The sequence below is a fragment of the Pleurodeles waltl genome, chromosome 12 (assembly GCF_031143425.1).
Source record: "Pleurodeles waltl isolate 20211129_DDA chromosome 12, aPleWal1.hap1.20221129, whole genome shotgun sequence".
NCBI classification, from domain to species: Eukaryota; Metazoa; Chordata; class Amphibia; order Caudata; family Salamandridae; genus Pleurodeles; species Pleurodeles waltl.
Window position 1 is genome coordinate 542,336,347 of NC_090451.1, and position 27,663 is coordinate 542,364,009.

The 27,663-nt window shown below is 44.3% G+C and overlaps 1 protein-coding gene across 1 annotated transcript in view; it reads left to right on the forward strand.

Annotated features, from left to right (window-relative positions):
• Positions 1 to 27,663, forward strand: part of LOC138268155 (chymotrypsinogen B-like) — a 45,200-nt gene that overhangs the window by 3,820 nt on the left and 13,717 nt on the right. The window contains exons 3-5 of the mRNA XM_069217577.1: positions 99 to 175; positions 19,605 to 19,686; positions 26,888 to 27,065. Coding sequence (XP_069073678.1) covers positions 99 to 175; positions 19,605 to 19,686; positions 26,888 to 27,065 — 337 coding nt within the window. The remainder of the gene's footprint in view (positions 1 to 98; positions 176 to 19,604; positions 19,687 to 26,887; positions 27,066 to 27,663) is intronic.

Here is a 27,663-nt window from a genome sequence, read left to right on the forward strand (position 1 = left end):
TATCAATTAGATTTTGTATTTCACTCATGATCTGCCTATTACTCCCAAACAAAGAAATTCATTGAGAATAATCTCATTGTTTCTGTTTTCCCAACCAGTACAACAACTTTCACTTCTGCGGTGGATCCCTCATCAATGAGAACTGGGTCATTACAGCTGCCCACTGTGACGTCATGTAAGGCTGGTGCACCATTTACTCTCTGCCAGACAATGCTTGTAAAATGTGGATTGTACTTCTTATCACCAATGCTTTGGGCTGGTTTTTCAGCATTTACTGCTAAATAAAATACTGTAGATCTCCTGTTAAAATATGAACAGTGACCGATACAGAACCACCTCCTGTCAATCATATAGTTCACGTCCCTTTATAGATAACCACACTTATGCCAGTCTGCCGCGCTTTCTACTACGGATGCCCAGCACTTTTGATTAACAATGCCCGCACTTTCTCACAAACACTTGCCATTTGTATGGTGCACAATCTACCATTATTATCGCCTATTGACTATCCGGGTTATAATCACGAACCAGAATATTATATTTGTGGTGGTCTGGCCCATCTACAAGGTGAAGTGTAACGCGATTGGAGTGGGGCGGGACATTAAATTCATATGCAACAAACAAATCTGTGAGCCTATAGAATACTTAGCGGGAATGTCCTAATTAATGAGCTGCGAGTGCATCATATTGGTTTAAAACCCATGAGGATGTAATGCATCTCCTAGGTCAGTAGCACTCTCAACAGTTAGATGGTGCTGCTGTCTCAATGGCATATCAGACCTGTGATTGGAGGGTGTCTGAGGTGTCCTTTGTGTTCTTCTCTGTGGACGTTTTCTAATTGAATAATGCTGTTGGTTAGCCAATATTGTGTCATTAATAGGTGCATACAATATGTTCTGTCCAGTGTCTTATTATTTTAAGTGACATCTAAATGTGGCTACAGTAGCAAGTATCAGTATTATTGCCCACTACTGGTTATATCCGAGCTAATGTTTTACCTAGTTTTCGGTTAGAGACGTTTAATATGTTTAGCTATGTTTTGTGTGGTATTTGTGGCAAGTGATAATAGGAATAATAAATAATAGGATGGGTGTGCAGTGTTCCATGTAATATTTTGGTTTCATGGCAGGTTTTGCAGATTTGTTGATGTTAAGATTTCTGTGATGATCAACTACATGCCGCTTCTCTGTTTTGGATGTATGCGAAGTGTTGTACCTCATACATACTGTTGCATTTTCATGCATAGTGTGTCTAGGTGATGACCAGCATTGGACGCCCCGTGATAGTGCATTATAAAGCATATCGGTGCAGAGCCATGGTCACATCAGTTATGGAGGATATTGGACAACCAAGGGCACAGCCCAATTGACAGGTCTCTAAAGAGATAGCCAGTGTGGTGCAGCATATGTTCAGAGCTGTCTCTTGAATCTTGCTGAAACTCCTTCAGGTGGTCTTGGGTTTTCACATCTGTACAACCTAAGTGAGTTCCTCTCTCTGAGGTCTCACCCTTTAAGATTTTTAAAACTTAAACTACAAGTCTGTTTAAAAGATAAGGCCTGACAAATGTATGTGACCTGGAGGATAGCTCTGCTAATAGCAATACAAGTATAATACGTGAAACCTGAGGGGCTTGTGAGATCTGAGCCTGCACGTTCTATGTGACCTGGGCCATGCCAGTATTTTGTAATGCGTGAGCCTGTATGGTTTGTGTCTCCTGAGGAATAGAACTATCTTCTCTAGTGCCAGAGCCTACGGGCCTGCATAGTATGTGTGAGATCCGAACCTTTAAGTTTGTGTCATCACACGCATAAATTATTAAAAATGTGCTAGGAGGTAGGGAGCATGAACGCACTCAAAGTTTGATCTCTCAAAACCACAATTACTTTGGCACCAGAAGCCCATTGTGTAAATTAAGAACAATTCTGTTAAAATACCATTAGAGTGCACAAAAATAGTTAATTTGGTGATTTTATGTTACATGAACATAGGTACACGTTCTACTCATTCTACTCACGGTCAAGTGTCAATCACAGTGTCACACATTAGAAATTGAAATGTCACACATAAGTTCATAGAAAACATGGAAATGTCACACATAAGAACAATGAAAACGTGACAGTGATAAGGGCATACTCCACACAGATGCCAAGTTTTCAGTTTGCTTATGTGTGACATTCCCATGTATGTAGTGTGTTAATGTGTGACATTTCAAGCCTTATGTGTGACACTTTGAGTCACACTTTATTGTGAGTGAAATAAGACATTAACATTCATCTTTTAATTTTTTTTAGAAATGATGCCCTTTTCTCATACGTGACGGTCCTTAATACGTAAATTGACCGAGGGGCGCTTTACATGACAATCAGACATGTCTTTATTAAGCATGAATATGGGAAATGGTTTGCTCAGAATCACAGAATGTTGCGCCAAGCCGGGATTGGAGACTTCTTCCATGGCTCTAAAGTGGACTGTTCTGGTTGATAGGCCACACATCACCCCACTCCCTCCGTCTTCTACCTGTGCAGTTCTGAAATTACCCCCCCCCTTTTACTGCAGTTTAGACTAACCCTGTTTTTGGCATATATTTAGAAGCTTCATTTTGTGGTTGGACATCCACACCTGTTCGATACAATGGTTTGAACAGGGGTTGCTTTTGTACATTAATTAGGCTGCGTTACTTTGTGTTTTGGTCTTCAAATCTCTGTTAGCAAAGGGAGAAAGTGAAACTACACAGTTTTCTCGCATTTCAGGACATGGTTCAAGGCAAAGCTTAATCTGATCAGATGTGCAAGCTCTGCCAAGTGTAACTCTTCTGCAGCTTGACAACATCAGACATTGGAGTAATACGGAAAAATTACCAAAAATGCATTATTCTAATACAAGATACGTAAAATATAATTGTTTCCCATAAGTAAGTTAAAGTCCAGCAGAACCAAGCAATGAGAAGGCAGCTGTGTTCAGTCTTCCATATAGCTTGCGGATAAGTGTGCGTCCAGCCGGGGATCAGCAATCTGTGCTGCGGATTCTCCTGCCCTGTAATAGAAAGACCAAAACGGGAATAGCAAAAATGTTCAAAAAATAATAGGGCCATCTTTCCTTAAAGCAGAATTTGGGAAATCAATAAAATACAATAGTCAATATTCACCTGAGAAATGCCACCTGGTCTCTCAGCTAAGCATGACTAAAATGATTTTATCAGGACAGATTAGACTGTGTGACATAGATCATAAATCCCATCATGCGATCACAAGAGTGTACTCCCAGTAAAGACGATCTCTGTACTGACCCACAAAGTAGCATGCAATGGCTCTCTGCAGAGACAATAAAAGCAGAGGAACATCAAGAACACACTGCCCCCAAAATGGCGGCTGCAACCTGAAGTGGCTCTGTTCGGCAGCCTATAATCCAATCACTTCTCGGCAACCAGTGCCCATCCAAGCTGCTAGAGGTCTCCTGGGGCCTTGTCTTTCCCCCAGTGAACTTGGGGGACTAAATATGAAGCCTCTGCTCCCACCACATGCGGCACTGGGCCGATGCGGTTCCCTTACTGGCGGGCCAGGTCTGGGCTTGCTCTCCACAGAGTGTTCGCTGTGGCCTGGAGATGAAGATGCGGCTGACCTCAGCCCGGTGGGAGCTGAGTCCCAAAATCACTGCTGAGTGCCAACAGAGCCACTACGCCTGATGAGGATAGGAGGGTGGCAGCTGGAGCAGTGCTGTGCCCTGATGCGCCATTGTACTGGAGGCCTGAAAAGCTCCACCTTCTCTGCCTGAGAGGCCCAGGCTTAGGAGGTAAGGAGAGTGACACTACCCTGCCAGCTCTCCACTGGCCAACACTGCTCCCTGTGGACACCGCCTTTAGCTGCATACTCCAGTGGGTACACATACTTGCAGCTGCTGAAGGGGGTGTGGACATTTCTTCCTTCTCTCCTCCTTTTGCAGAGCACCCCCTCCCACCTAGCATGAAGGGCCCCATGGCCCAGTGGGGGGCAGGGGCGTGGTCAGCCACTGTAACAGACCTGTGACAGTCTCCCGCCTCCTTAGGCCTGAAGACAGCTTTGGCCCTGAGACACTGACCTATCGTCTGACCCCCACATGGAACCCATTTGCTGCTGGTGAAACCAGAGCATCTTACGCTGCACCCACCAGGTGCCAAAGGGACAATGACCTAGTTACTATGGTTAAGGGCAAGCATGCAGACCTTAGCCAGCAGGCCAAAACTGACAAGTTCACAATGCCTGCCAGGGATCGATGGGTGGGCTTTAAGGGGCTACAGGGCCCATTCCTAACCAAGTTCCCCCGGAAAGGAATTTTCAAGCTATCCAGACCTCCCACACTGCACTGGAAGATTGAATTGGGGAAGTGGCGATAGAGGTATACTTGCTGTAACAAGATCTGCACAGCCTTTCAAATCACATCTGGAATGCTGTGGATCATATTTCGTTAGTGGAAGACCAACTCAGTGCTCTCAAGGCCGACTACTCCAAACTCAAATCAACTACAGAGCAGCTGGAATTGCATGCATAGGTTGCTGAGGCCAGATCACGCCAAATAGCCTCCAGATGGTGGGACTGCCTGAGGGCCTGTAGTGCCCACATCCAGAGGTATTTGTGACTGACTAGATTAGATCATGGATGGCCAAAAGCCCTCTGTTGAACATGGCCCTGCTGAGAGAATTTCCCTGAAACTTTTAGCTTTTTTCCCGGTTTTCTGCTGACTCTCATTGTGTAGCCTTTGGACTCCGGGCACTTTCCCACTGTACTGCAGTGAAAAAAGTGCACGCGTCCTTCCTACACATGCCAGGAAGGGGTGCTTACATGATTGGTTCAGGCACTGTACCCAGGAGTGCCCTGTAAAAAGATACACCACATACGCAGGGCAGGTATGGCCCTAGCTACTAATGGGACATTGCACTGAGTGTACCAACCACCAGAATAGCCTTTCAAGCATGTATCTGAGGTGCAGTTGTGCCTGTGCTCAGGTTGGCACTTCTAACTCCACAGCCAATCCTGAGTGGGCCCTTTGCTACCCCTAGAGCACCCACTGAAGGGCGGAGCAGGTGGGAGATGAAAGGCTGGGCAGGTACACATGGGTGTCCAATGACCCGGTAGTGAAGAACCTTCACGTGGATTTTCCTTACCTAGGGGATGGCTCTTCCCATATGTTTTGCTGAGTCTCTATCCAGTGTCCTTAGGGCCCTGGGCACTTACCCACTGTAAGTACAGTGGGAAAGTGCGCGTGCCTTTCCTACCTCTGTTAGGAAGTGGCACTGGCCAGTGTGTGAGCAAGTGCCCACTGGTGGTACAAATATGTGCTCAGCCTGTCATAGCAGGCCTGTGTATGCACACCTGCACCTATGTTGTTCTTAAACATGAGTCCAGCCTGTCACAGCAGGCCTGTGTTCCTGTGTGTGCGCACTTGCACCTATGGTGTTATTAAGCATGTGTCCAGCCTGCCAATGCAACCATGAGTGTGCGCAACGGCACGTATACCCAGTGAGTGAAGAATAACCCTGTGTGTTTTCACTACCTATGAGAGCTTCTCTGCTGATAGGTTAACATACAAAGTTTACAATTACTCCTAGCTGTAATAGTGGATTGCAGCACAGCAGCCTTATAATGTTTACTATCATTGGGTTCTCCCTGACAAACCACTTTCTGTGGTAAAGGTGGTTCTGTCTATAATAACACAGAAATGCCTCTTTTAGAAAGTAGGCATTTCTATGCTCTAAAACACTTTTGTGTGCCTTTTAAATTCCACTCTAATCCACACTGGAGGATGGGATCTATGGATTCCTCAGTGACAGCTATAAACACATAACTGGAACGACAGACCCCCTGTCATTTGAGGGCCTGGCTGGATAGATTGGAGGAAGAGGTTTTCACACTTGGCCTCTCTTAGCCATATCATGGCCCCATTAAAGATCAAGATCTGCATTCCAGGGTCTCACGGCAGACAGGATGGAAATTTAGGGGAGACATCTGTGGTTCAAGGGGGACCTTCTGAACCTCCCCCAACTTTAAAGGCACACTATAGCAAACTTGAGATGCCCTTGTGGGGATGCAGGACCAGAGATACTGGACTGCGTGTGTACACTGCCAGAGGAATCTGTGGTGCACAAGGAGTAATTACTCACCCTTCCTGAATAGTGGCTGGCCAGGGCTGACTGTCTGCTGCTGTGTGGCACCCCGAAGTGTGCTCTCCAAGGGCTAGTTGGCTTGCCCCCTGTTCTCTGGTGGACGTCTCAGGGACATAGAAGACATCCCACGAGGGACCTATACCTTCTACCTGTGACACCTGGAGAGCGGTTACCTCTTAAATGGCCACATCGTCTGCTGCATCCCACCTGGTAGTGGCGGTATGAGCGTGGAACCAAGTATTGCGCCTGGAGACTGGATTGCCTGATGTGAATCCCTACAGGAACTGCCTGCATTCCAGGAGTGTGGTCCGGTATCGTGGGGCCTCTGTACGCATAAGTGTCTTGTTAGTGGTGAGCTGATTCACCGGTTGTGGGACCGCGCGTGGCCTGCTTTGACGATCATGCCATATTTCTCTTATGAAACACGCCCGCTGCATGCTTATTGCATGAGGTGTGGGATTCACAAGTTGCAACCGTCAGAGGTGGGGGCGTACATGTAGCAGTGCAGCATTCTACCTCATGTATCGCCACTGAACTTGCGCCTGACTGTAATTATCTGGTGTGACTCAAGTCATTGCACACCAGACTTATGCCTAATTTCCAGGAAGATGCAGAATTGGTAACTCTTCGTTTGTGTGACCTGAGTTGTCTGGTATGACTTAAGTCATCAGGCACAAGACTTTTTCCTCATTTCCAAGGAGGTGCTGAATTTGTTACTCTGCACTGTGTGCGATCGGAATTGTCTGGTTTGACTCAAGTCATCATGCACCAGGGTTTGTGCCTCATTCTCAAGGAGGCGCACGGGGTGAATTCATGTTCTGGAGTGCCCAGATTGACTGGGTGCAACTTTGCTGAATGTGTGTCCTACAGGGCGTCTCCCCATTTCCGAGAGGCTCCCTTGCTTCATCTATCACTCATTGATTGCTCCTTCTGCTGCCCTCAGTGCAGCGGACCAACTGCCATCTCCTCATCCAGCCCTGACAACTCCTTGTTACCAGGTTGTATTGACGGAATGAGCCTGGGTGGTGAGAGCAAGTGAGTGGGCTACAGAACTCTTCTGGGAGTGATCGGAAGCAGGTCCCACGAATTGGTGACTCCCCCTCCCCTGATACCTCGCAGAACTAGGCAAGTGCCTGGTGGGAACGTGGGGCGAACTTCGATTGAACTTCACGAGGGATGGCCAAACCTCCATTTGTCGACTCCCATCTGAAACTGCCTGTTATCTATTCTCCCATCTTTTTCCCCCAGGACCCTGAATAAGTGTGACTTCAGCCAGGATCGGCCTAGTGTCCGGGGAGGGGAAAGGTTTCCTTTAACTCCAGTCCAAGGGTGGGTGGGGTAGTCGAGGTTGGCTGAAGGGTGGAGGAGGATTTGGGCCACAGGGTCTGCGAGTACTATATTTATTGACCTGCTTGATATCAGTGCACCGCGGTAGGGTGCTGTATGTGCGTGTGTGTGTGTGTGAGTGCATGCCATACGAACCTGACCGATATCTGTAGCACCGGGTATCGGTGCTGAATAAGTGCGTGGGAGTGACTGCCTGTGATTAACAATAGTGCATGGCGATGTTGCCTTATACGTTGATTCTTGCCAAAAGTGTGTTACATTTGACATTAGTTTTACACGTGAGGCCTCCGGGCCATGAGGCTATTTAAAAGTGTTATAATTACCTTTGTGTACACATTACCACTTTCGTTGTGAACTGGGGTGCACCCTATAACTGTGTGGGATCAAATTAGAATAATTGTTTGTGTGGGTCTTGTGCTGACAATGTTTTGCACCGCATAAGGGTGCTGGGGGTAAAGTAGGATCTTTCTCAAAGTGTACATATTACTAATGTCATTTTAACTCGGTTGTTTCTAGTACTGCTAGTGATATTTCCAAATGTTACTTATGTTCAGAGATACATGTTCATGTTGTGTTAACTAATGTGTGTTGTATACACACTTTATTTACATGCATCTTGTGTGAAGTCTCTTTTGTGATGCTCAGTGCATTTGTTGTGTGAAAGTGCTTTACCAATGCTTTACACATTGCCCGTGATAAGCCTTACTGCTCAGTGCAAAGCTACCCAATGGTGGTTGCAAGTTACACAGTGAGTGTAATCACCCACCCCTGACAGTTGTTGTAGATTCTGCCTGGCTGGGGCCTTGCCTCAGCCAACCAGAGCATGTTGCCTCCAACACCTTCTCTATCTGCTTTATACTGGAATGTGCCCACAGGGGCCTGGTGCTCAAGACCTCACCTGGCTCCCCTCCCTGCGATAATATCCCTTATGAACTGTTTAGACAGAGACTTTATACTTCGGGAGTTGAGGAAGAGGAAAGCGATTTTCTGCAATGCCTCCAAAATCCGGACTATACGCCATGATTCAACAGCAACATAGGTCCTACATGAAAGACAAGCAAAAGATAGGAGCCACACAACTACAATATTTTACAATATTTGTTACTGTAACCTGCAAAACTGAAAGTCGTGCACCACGGAAAACACACTTTTTTTAGACACCTAAAAGGGCATGGGAGTGGGCGGGGGAGCAGCATGATTTCCGAGGACCACAGGGAAGAGCCCCCTCGGGCACAGTAGAACCTCACCAGAGGAGCATTGGGAGGCCCCAGGGACACTCCCGACCTCAGAGTAAAAGACAATAAAGACTCTTGTCACAGCATTGAAAGGGCACAGTGGATACTGACTTTGCAGCAGAAGCTCTGGTTGATAAATTTAATTCTAAATTTCCATCACCCTCTTCCCCCACACACAGTATCTGCGCTGCAAAGTCCAGCCAACTTGTAATGAGGACCATAGACACTGATTCCTTTGCCATGGAGACTAAATCAGCTATGCATTTCTTGGAGATGGTCCAGCAAGAAGATAAGAGAGGGTCACTCCTAGGTTGCCTCCAATATATCATATCTCTGGAGCTAGTATCTATCAATGTTCATGTCAAAATACCCAGAATAATTCATAAGCAACATCTGTGCAGAACTGGACTCAGTAACAATAGTAGAGGGTCACTATATCACATGCATTATATCACATAGAAAAAATAATGCCTCATGTGTATGAGCTACCACCATCACATTAAGGTACGTAGACGTGGAGTAAAGAGTAGTAAATATACACATACCAGAACGGTATACTGGGAGATGAGGTATTTGTGGATGACATATTTTTGTAAGTTAATATTGCTGACCTTGATATAGAGACATGCAACTGAAACAATCATACACATTTATAATTAATTACAGGCTATGCTATTAGCCTCATAGAGTGCACATCCACCATACAGCATTCCTCTCAGCACTTTAATCTACTATGTTTGAATGTGTTCACGATACTCTGCATTTTTTTCAGAACAGGGTTCTTGCTTGTCACATCACAATGCTGCCCGTAATGTCATAAGTCTATTGTGCTGTTGACTCTGGCAGCTGGAGACAAACAAGAATAAATGCCTAAACAGATTGGTGACAAATTCACATTTGTTACACTGTTATTGGAAGATCTGGGAATTTGTTTTATTTATAAAACATTTTTTAAGCTGCTTATTACATATATTGTGCTCTAGTTCCAAATATATGCCTTAGAAAAGTAAATCCCAATGCACATTGAAACAAAAACAGAATGCTTGGTAGTATTATCGTCTTTGCCATTTTTAGGGGCAAGCTCAAAGTGCTCTGTCCCCTGCTGTAATCTCTCTTACAAGCGCGTTCAGTGGTGCGTCCGGGGCAGGAGCCCTTTAAATTTCTTCAAGCGCTCCCGCCGTCGCGGGAAGCGCGTTCAGTGGTGCGTCCGGGGCAGGAGCCCTTTAAATTTCTTCAAGCGCTCCCGCCGTCGCGGGACGCGCGCGGGCGGCGCCCGGGCGAAGCCCGGGCCAAGGGCGGGCCCGTCCTTGCCCGTCATTGCCAGGAAGAGGCAGGGCAGGGCCACCCCCCTAACTTTCATAACAAGACGCTCGGTTTAGGCAGCTCACAAGTAGCTGGCCGCCTGAAGGTACTGTGTCAATACCTACCCCTAAAAAAAAAAGGTCCTTTTATAGAGGGCCTTAGGACGGAACTCACCCTTTCCCAGCATAGTGCTTCTCTCATTATTACCTGCTAGATTTGAAGGGGGGCCGGGTCGTTGCCTCTCTACTTTATTGCATGAAGTTTACTTGTCATTTTTGAGTGTAAAAACCTTTATTTAAATACTTGTCATATTCATTGTCAGTATCTATCATTTAGGCTTACCCCCACTAGACCTACTTTTATTCTTGTCCATAAATACATATTTGTGCTCTGGTTTCATTAGAGCTGAAGTATCATATAGGTGGCCCAAAGCATGGGAAAACGTAAGGCATCAGAACCCCCAAGGGGGAAAGAGAAAACTACAAAAAAACTCAGGAATGCGGGCGAGAATTGCACTATAGACGAAATTGATGATCTTATTGAGGAGGTAGAGTCATTATTATGTAGTAGGGCCACTGTCTGGGAGGGACCTGATAAAAAGATTACCTCTTACTACACAAAAAAAGTTGAACTAGAGGAAGATTTAGTGACAGAGACTATTAGTCACCAAGAGGGGGAGGTTTCACCCGATATTAGGATTGGTAGCCCTAAGGATGCTACAACTCGATCCAGACATCCATGCACCATAGATAGTACTAGGAAGAAGGGCCACAAGCAGGAGTGTGAAGTTGTATGTTCCAATAAATACGCAGTCTTGGCAGAACTTGATAGTAATAAAGTACAGAATACACAAGAGGGGGAATTGCTGAATGAGATATACCCAACTATTCCAATTGTACAGTTACCTAGAGAGAGGATCTCTCCATGCAACTTAGAACCAATGAATCCTCCAAAACATAAAACAAGAACTATAGCAGACCTCTATGACCTACTCTCTGGATTAATACAGGAAGTTAAGGACCTGAAACTTGAAGTAAGAACCCTATCAGATATTGTGGAAAAGGAGGGGGGTAGGGGTACCCACAAAGCTCAGTGCGAAAAGGAGACCCCCCTTATATCATTTCAGCCACAAGGCAGATCCACACGTTCTCAAAATTTAAATACTAACCCCATCCCTACCCCAGCTATAGCCAAGATCTTACAGCAACCGCAGGGATATACGAGAGGGGTAAACAGGGAAAATACTGGTCCACACAATTACCCTAGAAGTAATGCTAGTGATCTATGGCAAAAAATAGGGAATCCACAAAGAGAATCCCGCTTGGTAAAAGGGCCCCAAAAGGGGAATGTGGAGCTTACTCAGATCACCCATCCCCAAGCATCTCATGACCGTAACCATTATACTACATGGAATCGACATTCTGTGGGGGATAGGTTTCCTATTAGGAGCAATGTTGTTTATCTGTTAAATGTCCCAAAATTGGCCATAGATAGTAGTGAAGACGAAGATTCCCTAAAGAATAAGCTTACACATTGGATTAGGACTAAAAGACACTGTCTATCCATAATTCATTCAGATATAAAGAGGGCAGAAAGAATCTCAGGAGGGATGGGACAACATGATGTTATTGCATTAACATTTAAGGATGGAAGCCTATCCAGAGGCCTGATTGACATGGAACAGAGAACCGCCGGCCCCACGATCAATGCCATGAGGTTCAGTTCGGATCCTTACATTACCAAACCCCTAGTCCCGAGGCCTAAGTATAATGTCATGGAGGGATCACAAAGGAGAAACTGCGATTCCAATCTTGAAAGAGTAGATTGACTACTCCAGATCGATCAGGCACAAGTGGGACTAATTGGGGACCCAATAGTAGGAGAGCCCCTCATAGGGTCTGATCCTCATGCTACAGGGGCAGGGATTATAGTGGAGTCTTTGCCCCGTTGGAAAGACTCGGCAGCATATTTGAGCCCTACTTCTAATGGTACTACCCCAAACGGGAGGGGTCCTATCACTATGATCTCCTGGAATGTAGCAGGCTACAGACCCGGAATGGCAGGACTATATTGATCAATACCATGTCTGTCTCTTCCAAGAGACTTGGCTTAAAGACCCGCCGTATAAGCTAGGATACAAAACCTACTTTATTAGTGCAATTTCAGCTGCTAGAGGGAGACCGTCTGGGGGACTGGTTGTTTGGGTGAAAATCTCACTAAATGTTGAGATACGTATGCAAGCCACAGAGTCAGATGACATTTTATGGTTGGTAATGGGGGGAAAAAATAAGATAATATCCCACTTGTTCAATGTATATATAAGACCTAGAAGGACAAACTTGGAGTCGCCTGAAATAACTCTATTAGACGACCTGCTTAAAAAGATCCCAGGAGGAGAGACAATTATGATAGGGGGTGACCTTAATTGTAATTATGAACCCATAACTGGTTTTGAACATTTAGCAGAAGAAGAAGATCGAGCCAGAGCAATCCCTTATTTAACAATAGAAAAAACTGTCTCAGGCACAGTGGCTGCATTGCAACTTATGGGCCTTACATTAAAACATGGACTGAGGGCATGTAATGGTAGAGTGGGTGAAGGAGGCCTTAATTTGGATACCTTCCAGAGAGGCAACTCTACCTCGAAAATAGATTATATTTTACATAGTATAAGTACATGGGGAAGATTAATGACTTTTAAAATAGATAAAAGAAGGGAAAGCGACCACTTCCCGTTAATAATTGAACTTAGCGCCCACCTCCTAGATTTGGATTTGGAATATGTAGAACATAATAAGGTGGAGTTACAACCCTTCCTCAGTAACAACAGACGGGATATAAAATGGCCTGCAATAATAGGCAATCTGGAAACTATGACAAATATTTACCATACATATTCTAATCTCCTAGACCCTTATGTTGAAAATGAACTTACTGATATCCCCATCACGGCCATCCACCAATCAATGAGTATTGCACTAAGACCCTTCCTGACCAAACAGCCACGGTACAAGCCCAAAAAGGAGAAGGTGCAGATCACCCCAAGCAGCCCATGGTACACTACCAAATGTAGGGAGAGGAAAAGAGAGCTGATAGAGGCTCTAAAGCAAAAGAACCAATTGGCCATACAGCAGGCAAGGGCCAGTTATAAGAAAACAGTGGCAACTGCCCAAAGTAACTGGGAGGATCAAAAATGGCAAGATCTCCTGGAAGCAGCAAAAACCAGTGATGCTAGGATCTTCTGGAAAATAGTTACCCATGGTAGCAAAGAGGGGAAAATTTCTACTGATCATTATATAGATCCCAATACATGGGTTAACTATTTTACACACCTTTATTCTGATCCCCCCAGCCTTGATTTCTATCCCTCAAGCCATAAAACATTAGCCACCCAGGGCATCTTACCCGAGTTACAATTTAGCCTCGAGGAGACGGTGAACGCCATTGAAGCAATCAAGCTGGGGAAAGCCCCCGGTTTGGACAAGATCCCGGGGGACCTGTTTAAACATAGTCTAGAAATTTGGGCACCTTATCTAAATCTTTTAAGTAACGCTATATTAAGGGGAGGTCTTGTGCCCGAGACATGGAAAGGGGCAGAAATAATCCCAGTCTTCAAAAAAGGTTCCAGGGATGAACCAGGGAACTATAGACCTATCAGCCTCATAGATGTCACGCAAAAAGTATATGCAAGACAGCTGCTGAATAGGATTAACAGCTGGATAGATGGAAACAGCATACTGACTATATATCAAGCTGGCTTTAGACAGCAGACGAGCACAGTCGATCAGGCCTTTAGGCTATTGACGTTAATGTGGAAATATACTAGACTAACGAAAGGCCATCTCTACATCGCATTTGTGGACCTGCGCGCAGCCTTTGATCTAGTGCCAAGAGACTCCTTATGGGCTGCTCTAGGGAAACAGGGTATGCCAGGGAACCTCTTGAGCCAGCTAGAGAGACTACATGAAAATACATTTGCAAAGGTTCGGTGGGGGCCAAAGGGTGAGTTGACAGACTCAATACCTATTAAGAGGGGGGTGAGACAGGGTTGTGTGCTTGCCCCAACCCTCTTCTCACTATACATTAATGATCTGGTTCAATATCTGAAGCAAAGCAACCATGACTCACCAAGATTGAACGGTGATCCTGTCCCCGCCCTCCTCTTTGCAGATGATACCATCCTATTATCTCAAACTCCCATGGGCTTGCAAACTCTATTAGATAAATTTAGCGAGTACTGCAGCCTGAAGGGATTAGAAATCAATACAAACAAGACCAAATACCTGACTGTTAACCCTCATAAAGCACTTAAGAGAAACATTCGGATTAGAGGGCAGGCATTGGAACGAGTAACAAATTTCAATTATCTAGGGATACTCCTTGATGCTAAATTGTCATGGGCACCGCATGTTAACAAAGCTGCTATTTCCTTAGCGCATAGCTCCATGGCAATTAGCAAAAATTATAAATGTTCAAGGTCTAGTATTGTTTCACCAGTATTTGAGATCTATAGGTGCAAAGCACAGGCTGCTGCCCTATATGGTGCTGAACTCTGGGGATTCACAAACCTAACCCCATTGGTTACCCAGGAAAATAATTTTATGAGGGGGGTACTGGGTCTCCCTCCATCTACTCCACTGATTCCTTTAACCTATGATATTAACATGAAACAAATAGGTAAATTGGCAGCCTTGAGGCCCTTGCTCTACTGGTGTAGACTCTGGTCTACCCCTGAATTAATCCATTATAGGCAAGCGCTAATTGAGATTATAGACTTGGACAAGGCAATTTCCCTCCCGTGGCTCCATTATATAAGACAATGCTTTTACACTCTTGGCCTAAAATTTTACTGGGAAGAACCACATACACTAACAAAACAATCTAAGATTCAACTAAAACAAGTATTTTGGGACTTTACCTTAAACAGCCCTCTCTACAGCAAGGATCTAGGTAGACTTACTTTAAGTTTCCTGGACATTAAACCATTACCGTATGCTGAGGAATGGATAGATACTATCCAACCTAGACGAGCAAAAGTTTTATTCATGAAGCTTCGATATGGGACTCTCCAGGTCAAGGCTTTCACTTCTAAATGGGGCCCCTTCAATGGGAGAAGACAAGAGGTATTTTGTGGGCTGTGTAATATGGAGACTCCTGAAACGACGGACCATGTCCTTTTAAACTGCAATGCCTATGATAAACCAAGGAGGAAATGGCTTCGACCGATTTGCAGGAACGTTGGAATCAGGAACTATAATGAAGCAGCAAGATTCTTGAGATCTAGTACGATACCATATGTTGTTTTTGGTTTAAGCCGGTTTTTACTAGCAATTTCATTTATCAGAAACAAGGCGGGCCTAAGGCTCTAGGATTCAGTTATCTATTCATTTTATTTTAAATAGTCCTCACCTACCAAAGCAAAATAAGTCCCTGATAGCACTGGAGGCAAATTCTAAGGGCTTTATAAAAATGGAATACTGTAATTGATTCTTATTTATAGCTTTTAAGATTAATATTTGCTTTTATCCAGACAGTTGATTTTAGTAGCTAAATGAATATTAATTGTTGTTGGAATAATGTGTCTTTTGTAATACTTGATTGTTTGCCTCTTTTTTGGCCTTTAGCCGAATATAGGCATGTATGGGAAAAAGAAATCGTTGGGCATTAGAGATTCTCACTCAGCTCTTAAAAACTAGCAAAATAAGACCACATGTGATGGTGGTAGGCACATTGCCAAGATTCTTAGAGGCTCTTTGGTATGCTAGGGACAAATGTCTTACAAAAGAAGCACGAAATTCTATTTTTACAATGGTCATTATTTGTGCGTACCTATAGTTCAAGAGACCAAGTGAACTTTCTTGCCAGCACACAGTCATTCCTATTAACAGTCAGATATCAATCCCATTTGTTTTGTGCACACAGATTGTATTTATGGTGATTCTATAATATTCTTGGTGTTTTGTAAAGTGATGTGTACTGTGTATTTCTACAATGTTTTAATCGATCAATTGCTTATTCTTTTCTTTTATCTAATTGTATTGTATGACCTTGGGGGAGTCCTGGATTTTATTTTCTTAATCTTATGATGGGTTTGGTTTTACTGTTTTTATCAAATTGCTTTTGTTTTCTTTTAGAAATGTATGAATTGTGTCGGTATGCTTTTATGGTATTGTCTTACCGAAATAAAGCTGAAATTGAATTGTAATCTCTCTTTGGGCTTCTAACCACGCCCATGCCATGTCAGTCACTTTAATTGTTTTGTGGGCTTGCCTTTTAAAATCCGCTTACTTTCATTAGTGAAAGGCATGCATACGTCTTGACTTTTCCGGTGTTTAGCCCCCCCTTGAGCGCACCGACCAACTACTGAAAACATACTTAGGCTTGATGTTTTCCGTTTGGTTTCTGGACTACTTCTTCTCTTTATTTCGCAGCGCGATCTCGCTGGGCAGTAGTCTAGCGCTTTACATGACATTGATCCTTTTACATAGATAATTGTACTTTTGCCAGTTACATAGATAATTGCACTTTTGCCGTTTACATGGATAATTGCAGTTTTGCTGATAGGTTTCACTGTGAGCTAACCTTTATTTCCTTTTGTGTGTTTGCTTTGCGCTGCTGGTGGCAGACAGCTAGCTTATGTGAAACTTTTACTTTTCTGTTTATATGGCAAGAAAAGTCCAGTTAGTTATGTGAAACTGTTTTAATTTAAATTTTCAATTTATGTGGCAAGAAAAGTCTGGTTAGGAGTTTAAAATGCTAATAGCTCTAACTTAAGCAAACGCGAGACCTATTACATTGCAACTGTTTGTTGAGTTTCCAACCATGAATCTTGGGAATGACACCAGTTTCTTGAAAAGCATTGTTAACATGTTTCAGAAATGGATCATAATTTGCCTTAAATGGCTCATCCGTATAACCAGTGAGCTGAACCCTGGAATACGGATTGTGTCCAGAAGTGTGGAAGCTGTAGATTGACTATACATTTCAGTACATAGTTATCGTTTTATCCTCATTAAGGGTTCCTTATGAGTTCATTGAGCTTCTTAGACAGGTAACCTAGAGCAAGTGTTTTCAGCATCATGAAACTGCTGGATGGTCTATTTCAGAGTAAGCAGTGCACTGAAAACTGTCAACAAATTGAAAAGTGGTGTTAATGATGGCTCTAAGACCTTTTACCTCAAAAAAGGATACAGAGAAACAAAGGCAAATGTATGACAATCTCCCAGATTTCAGGACCGGTAGAGAGTTGATGTGAATAATATTTTGTGTACGGTATGAATACCTTGAACTTCCAACAAACGCTATTTTGCGCTTGTTAAAACATTTGTACTAACAATCTGTGCTTTCTGTGCACATCACATCGGGGCAGATGTATTATTTTTCAGTACAGTGCAGCACCGAAACCAAAGTTGATGTGTGGCATTGTGAAAGGGGAGAAAGCAGTGCAGAGCCACATTTATTAAAAATGGCCCGCAGCTTTCAACCCTTACATTGGCACACTATGAAAACTGACTAACGCCACTCACAACCAATGGTGTATGCATGCTGTGTAGCACAGCAGCGCAATCACTATATGCCCTGAGAAAAAGGCACCTTTTGAGTCCAAAATACCTTTTGTGTTGGAAAGTAAATACCCTTCTAAAACCTTGTGTCACTTTGCGTGACTTTGCCCTTGCACAACAACTTTGTAAAAGTGGCCGCAGTGGCTCCTGTAATATGTGTACTTCAGAGACTGAATTGTACAGTTAACAGGAGATTCACAATGTTGTTCCCAGGAAATTCAGTTTCTATGAAGCATACCCATCACCTGCTGAAGTGCATGATTTGAGTCTTCCTCCTACTTTGACAAGATACTACTCTAACAATTACATCGAATAATTCAGCTCTGCAGAGGTGCATCACTTGTGTTCTCAACCAGTATGCATAAATTCATGACATAGGTTTTGAAAACACTTTGAAAGAGGTCAGTGATGATAAATCAAGAGTATCGAAGGAGATACATAGGCTAAGTGACTATTCCACAGGAACAAACAAGATCTCATTGAAAATGAACAAGGAAAGAATTCTTATTCAAGGAATTATAGTGCAAAGAATTGTTAAGCACTGAATTAGTCTAGTCTAAAAATCGAAATACTTCAGAATTTGAAGCCTTTTGCTCCACTAGCTGAAAGTAAAATTCAACAATTGTGTTTCAAGCAATGTTCAGGATGCAAAGGTGTTTTGTGTCCTAAACATTTCTCTAGTGGCACTTCCTGATTTACACGTTTTCATTCTGGAAGCCTGCAGTCGCGGCTGGTGTCGGGGCAAGGTGGCGATGGGGGGGTGGGGATCAGGGAGGATGGGGGAAGAGGACACAACACAAAAAAAAATAAAAAATTACTTGCTGCATCACTGCAACGCCGATCTTCAGGCTCCTCTGAAAGCTCAGGCTCCCAGCCTGACCGGCGGCCAGTCCTAATACTGCTCTCATGCTGCTGACAGCATAAGAGCAGCATTAGGATTGGCCTGAGCGCCTTGGCTATGCACTCCCAGGCAGACTGGGAGCCTGTGCCTGCCCTCTCCAACCTGGCAACTCAGCTTGGAGACAGCTCAATGAGCATGTGGGTTTGGCCGTCCTGAGAGGGCTGCCCAAACACACATGCACGCTGAGGGAAGTCCACACCACTCCTCCTCCCTGCCTGTCATCCCCCATAGCCCCACCCCTTCAAAAATAAAACAATAATAAACATGATTTATTGTCGTTTTATTTTTCAAGTTTTGCAGCTGCTGGTGCTGGTGGAAGGGGAGAGGAGGTGACACTTCTCCGCCATAGCAGAGGAGCCGCCGCTGGAAGCCTGAAAGTTCATGAAAACACCCAGCTCTCTGCATAAGTAAATCCTTATATAAACACAACACACTATATACAAATCTTTGACTTTGTAGCCCATTTTATTATACGGAATCTGCTTTTTTGGGACAAAAATACCGAAGAATGGCCTACGGGAAGCATTGTAATGAACTCCAGCTACTTAAGATCTAGACTGTCAAACATTTAAAGGCCTTTGGATTAGGTTGGACAAAAATGAAGATAATAAGAAAAAAAAGAAGATTCCTAGATGTGAAACCCATTTAAGCCTATGGTGCCCTTGGTGCTAACCAGTGTTACAATTGCCTTCTAAAGAGCTAACATTCCTCACCATTTAATCAGATTTAAGATAACCCGGGCATCAATGTCACTTGTGACATCACAGTGGCAAACCGCTGAGTTTGGTATGGTGAAAACATCTTCAATTACATATGTCAAGGCACCCTCCTTGCGTCTCCTGCCTTGCTGTTAACTCCCACCCAACACCAGCTGGCCATGCCAGTCCCTGTTGGAGTCCGATGTACAAAATGGTTGTCCCCACCCTGTTCCTATGGAGAAATGCGTTGATATATAGGGGCCCGAGTTATGAACAACAGAGTGAGTCAAGAAAAGAGGTTGCCTGATGTAGACCGTAGATTAACAGGTTAAAGTGAATCAGAGCTTGAAATCCAGAGTGCGCTCAGCTCAGATACGGCAGTTCACTCGGCGTAGCCTCACTGTTCTGCTCTCTGACTTTCAGACCCGGACTTGATGTTGCTGTCCTTGGAGAGCAGGACCGCAACTCCAATGCTGAGAACGTACAGGTCATCCCCATCAGTAAGGTAAGAAGGGGAAGCCCCCTCCCCACCCCTTTCCCTGTCTAACCTACTCCCTTCCCTCTCTCCAGCCATTTCCCTTCTTCGCCTTCGAAAATAACACAGCTTGGGTTACCCTGGACTCCTTCAAGGGGAGCCTTTCCTTCTCTAGAAGACTGAAATCTGGTCCCTGGAGTGACGCCACCGTCTGTATGCTGAACAGACAGTAAACTGCACAGACTGACCTCTGGACTCTGTGGAAGTGGTAGCTCCCTTCATGTTAGCCCGGGAAAAATGCAAGAAATAAAACACTATCTGGAAAATATACGCGAACTTGTACAGCACACATTAAAAAAAGCAATAATTGTAAAGATGATGGAACACAGATACATGCTATTTCAGCCATTTATGTCTGCAGAATTAGGTTTCCCTGATGCTAAATAACACGAAAGTAGGTGATATGTCATCAGTGTGCCAAAAAACATAATTATAACATAATTAGTGAACACAGGCACCATTGTGCATCTTATGTGGTTTTGAGCCTCAACAACCAGTCCCCTATATGCATGGTTTATTCCAATAGTTGAGAGTTTGATGCCTTTTATTAGAACTAAAAATAACTTTTAATGATGCTCAAGGCAGATACCTCCTTTAGCAGGTAATGACGGACAGGACAGGATACAAAGCTCCCTTTAACCTTATTTTCTTACGCACAGAAAACACCTGTGTACATGTTGCACTTGCAGATCAACAGCAAATCTGAGAAACCGAAGGGCATTGACGTTAGGTCCTATCTCACTAATAGGAGAGGAATAAACACCTGCATGCTTGTCTTATGTGCACAAGGCTGCTTTCTACTGGAGCAAGTTGGACGCTTATGTGTACATCCTTGAGGCAGACCATACAAACTAAACTCCACATTTACTCTCCTGCTTACCTCCTGATGCTTCAGCTTGTTTGTCAAGCCTGCCCGCATAAGGATGATGCCTACGTCCTGGGGAACCTTTCCTTCTCTCTATCCGCCTACTTCTCATCCTGTCCTTTTACTGATACCCGAATCTCTTTTGTTTCATCACAACACCACCAGAAAAACCGTCTCCTGAAGTGTTCTTTCTGACCACTCCTATTTCAAGCCTGTGAACCTACAACAACTCAACCAGTTTATCCAAATATAAATAATTTCCCAGTGGCTTCATGTGAATCCCATCATGCCTTGCCAGAACCCTGAATCTGAACACAATATCTTATGCTGAATGATCCCAATCCCTCTTCCTTTATTGGATCTGACAACTACCTGTCCGCCTCCATCACATTCTGATAATCACTATGGGCATTGTGCCCCCCTATATACTCTCGGGGGAGCAGGAGCATCCATGACAGTGCCCCCTGTCGATCTGTCCTGCACCCTAACAAAACCAAGCTTTGCCATTTTTATCAATTCCAGCCCCATGAACTGGATCACATCATTGTCATTAAGGTGCAGCAACACCATATCCGGTCTTGGCCACTTGTTCCTCAGTTCCCTTACAGTAGGCATCAGGTGAGTCTCATGTCCCTCAAACCTACCAGCGCATCACAGCTTTCCTCAAAGTCTAGCCACAGCTGCGGATCGTGGTACTGCCCTGTTGCATGTTCTCCTGCCCATTTGACAGTGGAGTGGCCAAAAAACAAACTTCTTTCTTCCTACTACTCAAGGCGACAGAATCTGTAGAGCAGGTGGTATGTGACACTACCTACTCATATGGGCGAACATAATGCGACGTGCAGGCACTCCTCCATCTCCCTATTCCTTTCAACCTGCTCTTGAGCTTTTGCTCGCAGCTTTGGGTGGCCACCCAAATCTGAAAGATTTAATGCCAAATCCATTCTTATCCCATTCGCCTAGCTTCAGCCATTTCCTCAAAACTTCCTAAAGCTAATTATTATTCACCTTCTTTCTATCGTCATGCACTAAAATACACCCACTTCCACCCCCCTTACTCTCACAAAACTCCTCAACAACCTAACTGGACAGATAATCACCACAGCCAATAATCCAATCCACACCTCTCTTCACACCACCCTCTGATCAATCTTAACGTCAACATCCATATCTGCATCCTATCACCCTGGACCACTGTGTCCTATCATAGCAATGCCCACTGTGCTTTCAGCCCTACCACCTCAGTCAACAAAAAGGCCCTACATACTGAACAGTTAGATCTACAACCAGACATGCATGCAAATCTTGCTTGTCCAATGACATTTTCCTGCACCAGGATCCTCTTTTAGGGGAATAGTTGTGCCGCACAAGAGGAACACATCTTCAGTGATTCCTTTCAAAAAGTCCACAACAAATGGCCTCCTAATATCCATCCCCTTCCATTTGTTCCTTACCCAGTTCTCTAGAATTCTCCTTTCTCCCTACAAGGCAAGAACTCGCGGAAAATCTTTCCCATAAAAAGCAATCCCCAAAAGTTTTTCTGAAATGGTGACCAGTGCCAGACCCCTCTTTATTTGCTCCATCAGAAAGGTAATCAGGTCATGTCCCCATTCTACCTGCCCCACCCTAGACTGTTCCTCCACTTAGTACACAATTGCACAAACTTTCCAAGCCTGAGGATAAGCCTATATTCTTCGTGCACCTAAGGACTTCTCAGCTAATTGCACAGCCCTTGTATTCTCATCTTCCATATGTTGTGCGGTCCTGGTGTCACCAGTAAGTCCCTCCTCTTGAGTCAAACCACTGAACTTTGTTCACTGTGAAGGATATAATGTGCTAGGCACTGCTTTGTCAAGTCCAGCAATGTCTATCCAGAAACATAGGGGTATATTTCTCAAATGTTCACACAATGCAGGACAGCAAGCAAAGTTGCTGTACTGCATTGCATAAATGGGAGAGGGCTAAAAAGCCCCATATGTACTAAGATATGGTGCTCTTCAGCTCTCTCCCTGTGCTGGTGCACTTGAGGCTGCCAATCATCAACGTAGGCACCCTGCTGCAAGGGTGTCTGTGTTACGTGCAGATTGTTTTTGTGCTGGAAGGGATACCTTTGTTTCTGTGCAGGAAAGGATACATTTCTGCACAAAAACAATCCTAGAGGAAATAACAAGAACACAAACATATTTTTCTCCTTGTTATGCTTCCCTTTGGTAGGCATACCAATTTCATACATCTCCAGCATTACAAACCTTAGTAAATGTGGAATTGCATGAGATCAATACAGTAGGTGGATACACAGGAGCGCCCATGCTCCACCCATGGAATGCCTACCACTAAGAAATGTAACGCAATGTAATGCAGTGCAAGCTGCCGTGTTGCACATTTCTGTACAAAGCCACGCAAGACCATGCAAATCAGGCCTTGCGTTCCTTTGGAAATTCCAAATAAGCCTTTGCATTGCTGTGCATCTCCTCGTGAGACTCAGGGGGATGCAAAGGCTTAGTGAATCTTGGCCATAATGTTCCACTGAAACCACAGTAAACCCAATTATTTCTCTGTTCTTTGTAGGCATACTGTTAGTTATTTGCAACACAACTTTATTGCTTAGTTAAAATGTCACTTCCTATCTCTCAGTTCTTCTCTGCACAGTCACACTGCCAGGACTACTGGACAGAATTCCAAAAAGGCAATACTAAAACGCCTCTCCTTTCACACACCCTCCCACTCTTCCACAAACCACAGACTTTTCGTTACACTTTAAAACGGTATGCACCAGGTGCTTCATAGGAAATCTCCATCATCTACATCACTGTATTGTCTTGAAATCACAAAGTCACACCACTCTATTGCTCCAGAAATCCCAGCCGCATTTGCATGTCCTTCCTCTCTCAATATGTGAGGTTAAGCCTGCAGTGCTAGGATACCCCCTTCATTGTAAACACCAATAGCCTGCCAAATGCCATCCCCTACCATATCAGGTTTTAGGCATAATATAGGTGTCGTCTGACCTGCTGTACAAATGTCATCTCACACTTCTTTGGCAGCACTGCTAGCAATGATTGATGCTCTTCGTTTTATGAGTTTGACTGCTGACAAACGTGAAATGGTAGTCACCACATCCAGATCAGTCACTCAAAATGCCTGCCATGTGCCGGGTCTTCTGTCTTTTACAGTTCGAATAATATAGGAATGTCACACATACAGCTCTCCAACTCTTTCCCACCACGACCATCAAAAAGATAGATCAGGCAGTGCAGTATTTGCTCAGATCTTGAAACCTGCCTCAGCACCCGCTCAGAAAATATGCTGATCTTTTAAACAGCGCAGCCTGCCACACTGTGCACCATAGGAATGGCTTTGTTTACTTTGAAACTGAATGCCACCATTTAAAAGTCTTCTGGATGCAGTAGCCAAAAAAGCTGATTTGATGTCTGATTTTCCCATTTCTGCCCTCTTTCCACATTTGCTCACCAGTATGATTGCTCAGTCTAAATAGAATACGCTATTGAACATTCACTCTTTTCCATACAGTTAGTCACTGATTCCCTTTCTGACCATGTGGGAAGATGTATTATTCAAAAATTCACCCTCAGCTTTCTTCAGACTATGCTAAGAGGAGAACTGGTCAAATCCTTGATAGGTGGCCCTTAGTAGGGAATAGCCGTTCTCTCCATTGTACCGCCTTCAAACGTTTGTCATCTATAGTATTAGTTTTGTTCTTGCAAGACCTTAAATTCTCTCAATCTCCACTTGCCTGGGAGCCCACAAGTAAGGAATCTTGAAATCGTGCCTAAACCCTGCCTATCTGGAGACTTATACAGCCACTCCTCCATCCTATCCACTTAAACTAGCATGAATGCCCTTTCACAACAGTCTTCTACCTTCTCCTCTTCGCCGTTCCCCTTGTGCACCGAAGCCTTGCATGACAGGGTGCTTAGCCCCGTACTTACAACAGTCACACCAGGGTCTACATTGGTAATGGTAACACTTGCTCATTAATATTCCAACATGAATTAATTTTGCTCGGTCTCCCTGAGCCTGCCAGACCTCCTGGGTAGGACGCTCATGAAAAGGCGCATGAGGCAAAAGCAAGCCAATCACTGTCTATACCATTGGCATGGGTGACATTGGTATCATGAATGGCAGCCACAGTTTGTTAATCCAAGTCACTACACAATTTCTTAGGTTCACACTACTTGGAGATCTGAACTCTTCATTGTACTAGAGCCACGCCAAACCTCCAAAACAAATTCTGGTCATCCTTCTCACATCCAAGTATTTAAAGAGTGCTACACTGGATTCGGGTGACTTCTCACAGGTAGTGCTAGCATAGATTGTGCATGCCACTCTTCCAACTATCTATATATCTATAAGTTCGCATCCTGGCACATCTCATCTGCTCTTTCTCCTTGGCCTTAGACCCCATCTTAGATCTTGAATCTCTGTCAATATATCTATGTCAGCATTCCTCCATGTTCTTTGATACACATTAGTAGATGTCCCATAATGGATGGTAAATTGACCACTCTGTCAAAGTCAGATTCCTTTTGTTACTGGTTTCAGCCTGCTTCTTTCTCTTGGTCTCAACAGTCGACAGTTGCATTGGCTACCTCCTTTGTCTCCTGGGGCTCAGGCTCTGCACCCACTTTTGACTCTCCCACAACCGCACTTTCTTTGTCAGCTCTTTTTTCCTTCACAGGCCCACTTGCCCTTCCAGGGTGCTTGCTGGAACTGTGGCATGACCTCTCTTCTATAGAAATCTGATTCTTGAGTCTCACCTTGCTTTCTGGTCACCCTCTGAAAGGCGCTACTATTTGTGTGTCTTGTCATCTGACTCCTGCCTCCCTAGTAAGCCTCCCAATCGCCTGCTGTTTGAGTGGGTTTCTGCCCATTTGTAAACCCCCCTCATGTTCCTGTCCCGATGCGGAGTAACAACATGCAAGATTGTTCTTACCTTCACTCCTGGGCTATGCAGGAGGTCCTATGGTCAATGGCAGCCTGTCCTACGCACGTATTACAGCAAGGGCATCTTCAAGTCTCTCCTGGACGGAGCGCACGAGGCTGGCATCCTCTCTTCTGAAGTGCAGTGGGATAACTAATCCTGCTGCACAGGCTGGCCTAATGACATCAGCACAACAGGCTCCTGCGTTACTGCCTACGCCATTCGATAGTCCATGTTCCAGTCACCCAAGACAGAGTGCACCAGAGGCCCGCAGTGTAAATATACAGACATCACGCTGCAGGTTACATTGTGAGCTAGAAGCCAAAATCAGCCTCTTAACTGAACTAATACATCTTTGAGGGAACTACACTGGGATGCTGGTTTCAGCTGCTGTGTTTGAACAAGAATAATGCCTATCATTTTCCAAACTTGTACATAAATCATGTATCTGTACACACACCATTCCTCACTGCACTAAATGGTATTATATTGGTAAACAAGTCAATTGTCTCCAACATCTTTGAAATGTAGGCTTTAAAGGAACCAGAATGAGCATTGCATATCTTAATAGAATCACATGTATTTCTTTAATAAGATACCATTTTTCTAAAGGCTATGTTGACAAAACTAGATCAGGAAATTCAAACCTGTAACTGTATAAAATGTCAGTGGTCAGACTGTATATAAAGCAGTGGAAACACAACGTATATGCTCCACCTGGATCACACTTATATGTATAATTTTACCTTGTCACCCTCACATAGTCTGACCCCCCTCATTAACAGTCAGTTATTCCAAAGCATACTAAACAGTAAAGTTAATGCGTCACTCCACTGCTCATGTACTGTACTCGCCCTTTTGGATGGTAGTAGTAGGGCTGTGAACTCTTCATTGTCATTAACTGCACAAAATGTTATGAGCTCTTCCCTGTGTCGATAAAACAAGTATTTATTGTGACAAGAGGCAGTGGCATAACAAAAGTTGAGGGGGGCAACTGCACAGTACATGGAGGGCCCCCATCTCTGAACTCATCTAGGAGGACTCGGCCAGTGCACTCTGCTGAGGGGGGCCCTGGAGTCCACCCCACCCCCGTGGGGCTGCGCGGGCCTTTGTTATGCCACTGATAAGGGGGATAAATCACTGGTGGTCATGGGCGTATCATGGACTATTTAACTTGTGAGCGCCAGTGACCTATCATGTGTGTTCCGCATCCTGCTGCCTGGCACATGCACTACATTCCTAGGATGTCCAGTGCTTAGTCTGCAGAGGTAGCCATTTTATGATGCAGGACTGGATACACTATGCAGGCCTCGGCTCACGGGATGAATATGACAAATGTTCGCCGGCTGTTCTTCCCTCCACAGACGATCATGAATCCGGAGTACACACAAGTCGTGTCCACGGACGTAGCTCTGTTGAAGCTCGCCTCTCCCGCCCAGCTGAACAAACATGTGTCTCCCGTGTGCTTGCCCGTACCTGGAGATGATTTTCCAGCAGACATGAAGTGCGTCACATCTGGCTGGGGACGACCAAACCTTAATTGTAAGTTCGTGATTCCCTTACAAAATTCTGAAAATATTTCTTTGCTGACTGGTAAATTAAGATGGGTCCCAGTTGGGCTCTTGGCTTTGTTATAATTGTATTCTGAGACAACCCTAACACAATGTTCATAATTTTCTGTTCAACTTTTTGGCATTTCCTCAACCATCATTACTCCCCCTGAAGTGGGTGCCACATACCAGGGGGGTTAACACCTTTTCAACACATGGCAGAACTAAAATAAATTTGGAGAACATAACCCAAATAGGCACTCAGGTTCCCCTTAGAACTTTCAATATTAGTACTCGCGTCTAATTTCAATCTGCAATTTACAATTCAAGGAGAGGTTTTGTTCTCATTTATCGTGTGTAGTTTTTCTCAAATACTTCATCGAGTTAAATCGTCAACTTCCTATACTTCTTTCTTTTATCAAATATCATTTGTCTTGTTTTCCATATCACTAGCAGATTGTTAGCACAATGGTACTACAATCGATCTGCCGTTGTCGCCAAAGGAATGGCAGTACCTTTGACATATGGCGTACCATCTTCAAAACACTTTTTAGTGGACAAGTTCCCCAAAATAAAGACATATTTAGAAA